General features: G+C 39.8%; 1 protein-coding gene across 1 annotated transcript; it reads left to right on the forward strand.

The window, feature by feature from the left end:
• The first annotated feature begins 4,806 nt into the window (after positions 1 to 4,806).
• On the forward strand, positions 4,807 to 8,063 carry LOC144957090 (uncharacterized). The gene is made up of 2 exons (XM_078888054.1): positions 4,807 to 5,893; positions 6,118 to 8,063. Exons 1-2 carry the CDS (start codon positions 4,807 to 4,809, stop codon positions 8,061 to 8,063), a joined length of 3,033 nt encoding a protein of 1,010 aa, XP_078744180.1.
• Positions 8,064 to 8,670: the final 607 nt, after the last annotated feature.

Consider the following 8,670-nt stretch of genomic DNA (forward strand, 5'->3'; position numbering starts at 1 on the left):
AGCACGTTTGTTTATTATAGCCAATCTCTAATTTTGAACGTTGTCTCATTCGGTGACTCCTCCAAGTCAAATGACGAAGTTTGGAATTCTTGTAGGGCATTTCTTTTAGATTTCTATTCTAATCGCCTAATTTTGTTGGCATTAAATTGTTCACGACAATACTTATGTCACTTAGCATCATTTTGTTTTAAACTTGCAATAATCTCATTTCTTTCTGATGAATTTGAAAAATAGATAAATCCAACTTGTTTTCATCACAAACCAAAGAATTGAATTGTGTTAAATCTTCAAAAAAGAGTTTCATAGCCTTGCCCTTTGTCATACCTCCTCGACTTAGAGGGACATTCTAAACGGTCTGTGTTATCTTGTTGGCATATCGAACACTTGTCCCAGTCTCTGGGAGCAGTTATTTTTGCCATTATACGTGTATCTGAAATCATGCAAATGCATTCCGTTATTAGGAATATGCAATATTCTTCTCTCTCTCTCTCTTTCTCTCTCTCTCTCTCTTTCTCTCTCTCTCTCTCTCTCTCTCCCTCTCTCGTTCTTTCTGTTAAAGACCCATCATCAGCAGGCAAAATGTGTGCAGTGACTTACATAAGGAAACAACAGTACAAATAGAACATTCTCCCATTGTCCCCATGAGGTAAATAACGTAAAGTAAATAACTTGCTACAATACAGCATCATAGTGGTTGATGATGATGATGATGATGATGATGATGATGATGATGATGATGATGATGATGATGATAATAGCGCACTTATATAATTTAAGTGGTATGCTGACTCTTTACTGTCATCAAGTTTGATCGAAATAGGTTTTAACTCACGTAAAATGATTATAGCAGTATTTTTTGAAAGAAAAGAAAACAGGAGGAGGGGAGAATGAACACTGTCCTTTGTCAACACTGGTTATCGGCATTTATTGAGCTGTGTTCTGCTAGTCTGTTTTGTCTACCCCTCTGCTCGTCTGCTCGTCTTCCCGTCTGCCCTTCCGTTTTAGAGCAATTGATTATACTTATTAATACAGAGGCATAACAATATATTATAGAATATTGCTCGCAAGACATCGTTTAAAACAAATGAAATTGAATAATATTTACGATTAAATAATTTGTATGGTTCGTGAATCGAAAGTAAAGGGAAAGGAAAACATCCGCTTCGACGCTAAAATAGTCACCAATGGGAATCCAAAGGATGACGTAAAACAACCTTGGGTCGGCTTGCCTCGAATGTTTACACAATAAAAATGAAATAAATTTTTGTCATCCATTTCAAAATTTTCTAATCTTAAAAACCTTGTATTTCAAATAATACTGATCCCTCAGAGTGGTTCTATATCATAAATTATAGGATTTTTCATATTCTACAACATATGTAATTTTCATGCTTTCAACCCTGATTTGCACAATTCAAGGCTTTTTTTGGAACTAATTCCCCCAACTAACAGTAAAATCATCTCAGCATTGTATTATTATTATTATTATTATTATTATTATTATTATTATTATTATTATTATTATTATTATTATTATTATTATTATTATTATTATTATTATAATTATTATTATTACTATTATTATTATTATTATTATTATTATATTATTATTATTATTACTATTATTATTATTATTATTATTATTATTATTATTATTATTATTATTATTATTATTATTATTATTATTATTATTATCATTATTATTATCATTATTATTATTATTATTATTATTATTATTATTATTATTATTATTATTATTATTATTATTATTATTATTATTATTATTCACTATCACCGTCACCGTCATCGTCGCTGTTCACCTGTAAACCTTGTGTAACGAAACGCTTCCGTGTAGGCGTCAGTTTACGACAGGATGTACGTCGTCGTAGTATTAGTTGTTGTTGTTATTGTAATCCCTCTGGAACAACCCTTCTTTTGTTGATACAGGTCGTATCAGATCATGCACCTATGGCCCGGAAGTTTCAATTAAACTACGTAGTGTGGGTGTTATTGTGAGAAAGGCATCAATCTTGTTTTCTCCGTAAACTTATAAGCAAAGTAGGATCCCTGTATTCTACGGGAGTGACTTTGTTATGGTATGGCTTGATTGATATCTCGTAACTATGGGGCTGACGAATTTATTTATTCTTGATATGAGGATGTCCGGTATCAGGATGGGTTGTTGTTGTCCATGATTATGGAATCTGGGGGAGTTTTAAGGAATTTCAGATGTTTACGGATATGACTAACATCCGGTTGTGTGGGTAGAATTTTGCTTCGTTTGCTTGATTTTTGCCTATAAATGCCAGAGTTTTGAGCAGTTTCTTCAGACCACTCAGCGGAGTCTTTTAGGCTCATTGTCTCAAAAGAGACCACTCAGCGGAGTCTTTTAGGCTCATAGTCTCTAAGCGATAACCACAGCGGAGTCTTTTAGGCTCATTTGTTTAACTCTTGTGTAGAGTTAGATTAAAGTCTTGTGTAGACTTTGTAGTGCTCAAAGTTCGAGCTGAAACACGTTTTGTGTTAACTCTTGTGTAGAGTGTGATTTAAGTCTTGTGTAGACTTTGCGGTGCTCAAAGTTTGAGCTGAATCAAGTTGTGTTATAACTCTTGTGTAGAGTTTGATTAAAGTCTTGTGTAGACTTAATTTGTGATTTCTATAATCTGTTCGGCTCTGTGAATGAGCCGTTGGAGGCTGGGCTTTAACAAGCCAACTTTAGGCTATACACTCATATCTTGACCCTAATAGAAACTGAACATTTGCCTGTTTTATAAGTTACCTGTGAAGAACCATTTGCTTATTTTAATATCAGAACATTGAGAAACAATTGATCTGTTTATGAATACTGTGAAATCAGAACAATTTCAAGAAGAGACAAATTAACAATATTAGAACAACCTTACAGTTTTTGTTGAATATCAAGGACACTCTTTTGGCTTTCTTCTACACGTCTGGATTGTGTTTAGTTAGTTAGTTAATTATTAGTTGCCTGTATGACTGTGATGGTTGCAACCTATCTGTGAGATTGTCTGATGTGGTAGCGGTTTGGTAAAGTATTGATAATTAATTGATTTAATTATATATTTTCATATCGCTTTCATATCATATTCATCATCACACCATCTCCATCAATTTGTCATCCATCCATTTGATTTCATACTTATTACATCTATCATTTCATCTTTATATCTCATAATATCTTTGTTATATTGTAATAAAATATATCTTCATTTAGCTTCAAAACCTTTATCAACGTATTGTGTTTGGTTATTGATCGATGTCGTAGCTTGAATATAGCACACATAAACAAGGTTGCAAACTGCGCTACACAAGCATACGGTTTACGTGCGCACTTTGTGACATAATTTGGTGTCAGAAGTGGGATTCTTATTGTTGTGCATTCAAGAGACATCGCGACCAAACAATTGTTGAGACAGGTTAGGGAGTTGTTTCAAACTTGAGATAGATACTATCTTTGAGCTTAAAGCAAATTGGTATCCATTTAATGGTTATAAGACTGTCATTATACGCAAGGTGTAATACAAGTTATTCTGGTAATTTTCACTTGTTCGGTTATACGTTGTCAGTCATCTGTCATAGTGATACGGATCACTGACTTAGCGCGAAAGCGGTACTCGCGCTGTGAAGCCTCCATTGTCCCCCTCTCCCTTTTGTAAGGAACGAAGGTGGTTGTTGGGGTAATTTGATTCCGTGTAGGAATCTGGGTGAAGATTGTGTTGGTCCCGTGTGAGGATCTGTATTAAATCATTTGTTTTGACTCTCTATGCACATATAGTAAGTCAAGGTATTGATTCTGTGTAAGAATCTGGGTGAAGATATTTTGTTGATTCTGTAATTGAATCTGGGTGAAGATTTGGTTGGTTCCGTGTGAGGACCTGTAATAAATCAGTAGTTTGATTCTATGTATTATCTGAGTCTATATAGATCAATGTTGGGTTCCATGTAGGGATCGGTATTAGTTGCCTGTTTTGATTCCGTGTAGGGATTTATATTGACGCGTATCGTTATAAGGTTAGTACCACTTTATTCTACGTGAAAGTAACAATTACGGCAACAGTGTTGATAAACATATTGAAGTTTGTTTATTTGAATTTGAATTGGTTTGATTAATTGTCCTAGAGATGGATGTGGAAAGATTAATTAAACTTGGAGAAAAATTGGAGTTAAGGGGTGAAGATCTCCGTGCTTGGGTGACAGCCCAGTTACAAGAAGATGAAGAGAGAAAAGAGAAGGAGAGAGAACGTGCCAAAGAAGAGGAGGAGATAAGCAGAGCACGAGCTCAAAGACAAGAAGCTCTGATGGAGAAAGAGCTTGAACTGCTTAGGTTAAAGTCGGAGTGTCAGGCTTCCTCCAAAAACGACAGTATGACAAGTGACATTCGATCATTTACTCATGCTCCTACTGTTAAGAGTCCTCGACTTCCATGTTTTGACGAAAACAAGGATCATATGGACAGCTATCTGCTCCGTTTCGAGAGATACGCTAAAGTCAACGGCTGGGAATGCAGGGATTGGGCAATCCAGTTGTCTGCACTTCTCAAAGGGAAAGCACTGGACGTCTACACTCGACTGAGTGATGAAGATGCCATCGATTATGGGGTAGTAAAAGCGGCTTTATTGAGACGTTATAATCTAACGGATGATGGATTCAATGAAAAATTTAGGAAGAGTAGACCGGAACAAGGGGAGCGTTTTAGCCAGTTTGCGACTAGATTGGAGAGTTATATGGAAAAAATGGATTGAGTTGTCGGGGAAAAGGAAGGACTCAGTTGCTGACATTCTGGATATGATATTGAAGGAACAGCTTGTCAGTGTCTGCGGTCGGGATTTGACGATTTTCATAAAAGAAAGACAACCGAAGACAGCAAGGGAAGTAATAGATTTAGGAGAAAAGTACATTGAAGCGCACGGTGTCGCAGGAACATTTTCCAAAAGTGGAGTGGCTCAAGAAAAATCAAAGAACGTCAATGAAAGTAGTCGAAACAACGTAATGAAGGACACTACCCGCTTCGCTAGCCAAATGGTTTGCCACAACTGTAAACGGCCAGGACATATGGCACGAGATTGTCGACAAAAGAAGCAAGCTGCTGCTGTGGTCGAGAGTCCCTTTTGTTATTACTGTCGGCGAAAAGGACACTTAATAAAAGATTGCCGTGAGAAGAAGAGGCACGAAGACAGGAAGGCACCTACCGGTATAGAACAAGTCTCCGCGATCACAGAAGATCATGAACCACAGAAATGTTTGAGACATGACAAGGTGGAATTAAAGTGCGGATGTGAGATGCCAATGATTTCTGCAGCGTGCTCAGGACATGTGCCAGTCGCACCTGTAATGCCGGTGGCCGTCGGATGGTTGAATGGGAAAAAGGTGAATGTGTTACGTGATAGCGGCAGTAGTTGTGTCATCGTCAGAAAAGGACTGATAAACAAGAGTAAGGATGACTGGAATAAAAAGGTCCTGATCTACTTGGCTAACGGAGAGGCTATTTCCGCACCACACGGTGAAGCTTATTTGGAATGCCCCTATTTTACCGGGAGATTGTCAGTCGTCGAGTTAGAATCCCCATTGCATGACGTTATACTTGGGAATATTGAAGGGGCCAAATGCCCAGGAATGCATGTAAAAACAATTACTGACGAGCAGGAATTGGGTCATGGAGATGAACTGAGCGCCGTACAAACACGAGGGCAACGTGAACGCAAGATCAAAGACTTGGTCACAGCTCCATCTATAGAGACAGGTGTAAGCGTCGACGAACTAAAGGAGAAACAAAAGCATGACATCACACTAAAAGCTGCGAGGGATGCTGCTACCAGAGGAGAGGTAAGAAACACAGGCAAGAGTAATACCAGTTGGTATGCCTATGACAGAGGTTTGCTGATCCGCTATTTTCAATCTCCAAGGGTTGAGCACGGGGATTTGGTAAAGCAAGTTGTCGTACCAAAATGCCTGCGTAATTCAGTCATGCGGTTGGCCCATGAAAGTGTACTCTCTGGACATCTCGCGGCAAAGAAAACGACAGATCGAATACTGAGTAATTTTTACTGGCCAAATATTTGGGAGGATGTCATGAGATTTTGTCAGTCTTGCGACCAGTGTCAAAGGTCAGCTCCGAGAGGAATCACCCTAAGGTCCCTCTTACTAAAGTTCCGCTCATCGATGAACCCTTCAGTCGGGTAGCAGTGGATCTAATTGGCCCCATCATGCCGGCATCAGATAGAGGAAACCGATATATACTCACTGTGGTGGATTACTGTACGAGGTATCCAGAGGCCATTGCTCTGAAGAGTATGGAAACAGAAAGAGTAGCAGAAGGATTGGTTGACATCTTTAGCCGCACGGGAATACCTAAGGAGATGCTAAGCGACAGGGGGACGCAATTCACATCAGACCTGATGAAGGAAGTATGCAGACTGCTCTCCGTAAAACAAATCACTACTAGTCCTTATCACCCACAAGCCAATGGGCTTGTAGAGAGATTTAATGGAACTTTAAAAGGAATGCTCAAGAGGTTGGCTGCAGAGCGACCCTCAGACTGGGACAGATACATCAATGCTGCATTATTTTCATACAGGGAGGCTCCTCAGGAATCTCTTGGTTTCTCTCCGTTTGAGCTCTTATTTGGAAGGCCTGTGAGAGGACCGATGAAAATATTACGGGAACTATGGACCGAAGACATAGAAGACCCGGATGTGAAAACGACGTATCAATACGTAGTCGATTTAAGGGAAAAGATAGAGAATACTGTGAAGGCAGCACACGATAACCTGCAGTATTCATCCTCGCGTTACAAGGCACATTTTGACAAAAAGGCCAAAGTAAGGTCATTTGAAAAGGGAGATAAAGTATTGCTCTTACTGCCCACGAAACATAACAAACTGGAATTGAAGTGGCAGGGTCCTTTTGAAGTGAAAGATGTCACGGGTCCGAATAATTACGTCATTAATATAGACAACACCAGAAGGACATACCACGTCAATTTGCTGAAAAGGTACTACGTGAGAGACGTGGAGAAGGAGAATGAAGTCGGTGTTCTTCAATGTGCCGTGGCAGCGGTTATCGAAGATAACGATGGTGATGGAGAAAAGGTTCTTCCTCGGATAGAATTGCCTGCTCTGAAACAGACTGAGACCAAAGACGATGTCATCCTGCATGAAGGAATGAGTCCTCAGCAGATAGGTCAATTGCAGGGCATGCTCCAGGATTTTGATGACGTATTGACCGATGTGCCAGGACGCACGAATAATTACATCTACGACATCCGTTTGACGTCGGATTGTCCAGTCAGAAAGAAACCATATCCCGTGCCTCAAGCATTAAAAACCACATTAAAAGAAGAAGTGAAGGCCATGCTTCGCGCCGGGATAATCGAGCCATCGGATAGTCCGTATTGTTCGCCATCTGTCGTTGTCAAGAAGAAGGACGGAACCATTCGTTATTGTGTGGACTTCAGATCCCTTAACAACATTACGGTGTTCGATGCGGAACCAATGCCTAGACTTGATGATCTGTTTCAAGAAATTGGGACATCATGTCACTTTGTCTCAAAGATTGATTTATCCCGTGGATTCTGGCAAATTCCATTGTCAGACAGGACCAAGGAGAAAACGGCATTTGCAACAGAGTTAGGACTGATGCAGTTTACTGTAATGCCCTTCGGACTTCAAGGGGCGCCCTCCGCGTTCTCGCGGATGATGAGAAAAGTCGTTGGTGGACTTCCCAACGTGAAAAACTACATCGACGATATTCTCATTCACACTGCAACATGGGATGAACATTTAAAAACGTTAAGGACAGTTCTTCAAAGGTTGCGTGATTGCGGCTTGACGGCGAAACCGTCAAAGTGCCTGCTTGGTTTCCCGGAGGTGGAGTTTTTAGGCCATTCTATTGGTGGAGGGAATTTAAGGCCAACCATGGACAAGGTCAAATCGATCCAAGAGGCAAACTTACCCTCGAACAAGAAACAAATGAGAAGTTTTCTTGGGCTGGCATCATTCTACCGACGTTATGTGCCAAACTTCTCAGCAGTGGCAGCTCCCTGACAGACGCGACAAAGAAAGGCATGCCCAACAGAGTGATTTGGGACGAACCACAGAAGAGAGCCTTCCAAACGCTGAAAAATATGCTTACATCGGATCCCGTGTTGCGCCTTCCAGATTATGATAAGCCGTTTATTTTATCTACGGACGCCAGCGACACAGGATTAGGTGCTGTGCTATCTCAGGAGCATGATGGAGTCAAATATCCAGTTACCTATTTAAGCAGGAAATTGTTACCGCGGGAGCAGAGGTACTCTGTTGTTGAGAAGGAATGTATGGCCGTAGTTTGGGCTGTGAAAACACTAAATGTGTATTTCATTGGTAAAGAATTTATAATTGAAACTGATCATGCCCCACTTCTGTATCTGAACAGGGCGAAATCAGAGAATGGGAGACTGATGAGGTGGTCTCTCTTGCTTAATCAATACCGATTTGTCCTACGTTCCGTAAAAGGGAAGGATAATCATGGTCCAGATTATTTATCGAGATCGATGTGATCTTGAGGCATTTCGATGATCTAACTAAATGTTGTACCAAATTTAGTCTTAGGGGGGAGATATGTAACGAAACGCTTCCGTGTAGGCGTCAGTTTACGACAGGATGTACGTCG

Source organism: Berghia stephanieae, chromosome 11 (assembly GCF_034508935.2).
Source record: "Berghia stephanieae isolate SIO BIC M18660-M18661 chromosome 11, UCSD_Bste_1.3, whole genome shotgun sequence".
NCBI lineage: Eukaryota > Metazoa > Mollusca > Gastropoda > Nudibranchia > Aeolidiidae > Berghia > Berghia stephanieae.

Coding starts and splice junctions, on each gene's coding strand:
- LOC144957090 (XM_078888054.1), top strand. CDS start 4,807: ATGATATTGAAGGAACAGCTTGTCAGTGTCTGCGGTCGGGATTTGACG. Junction 5,894..6,117: donor TTGGTATGCCTATGACAGAG/GTTTGCTGATCC, acceptor TCTTGCGACCAG/TGTCAAAGGTCAGCTCCGAG.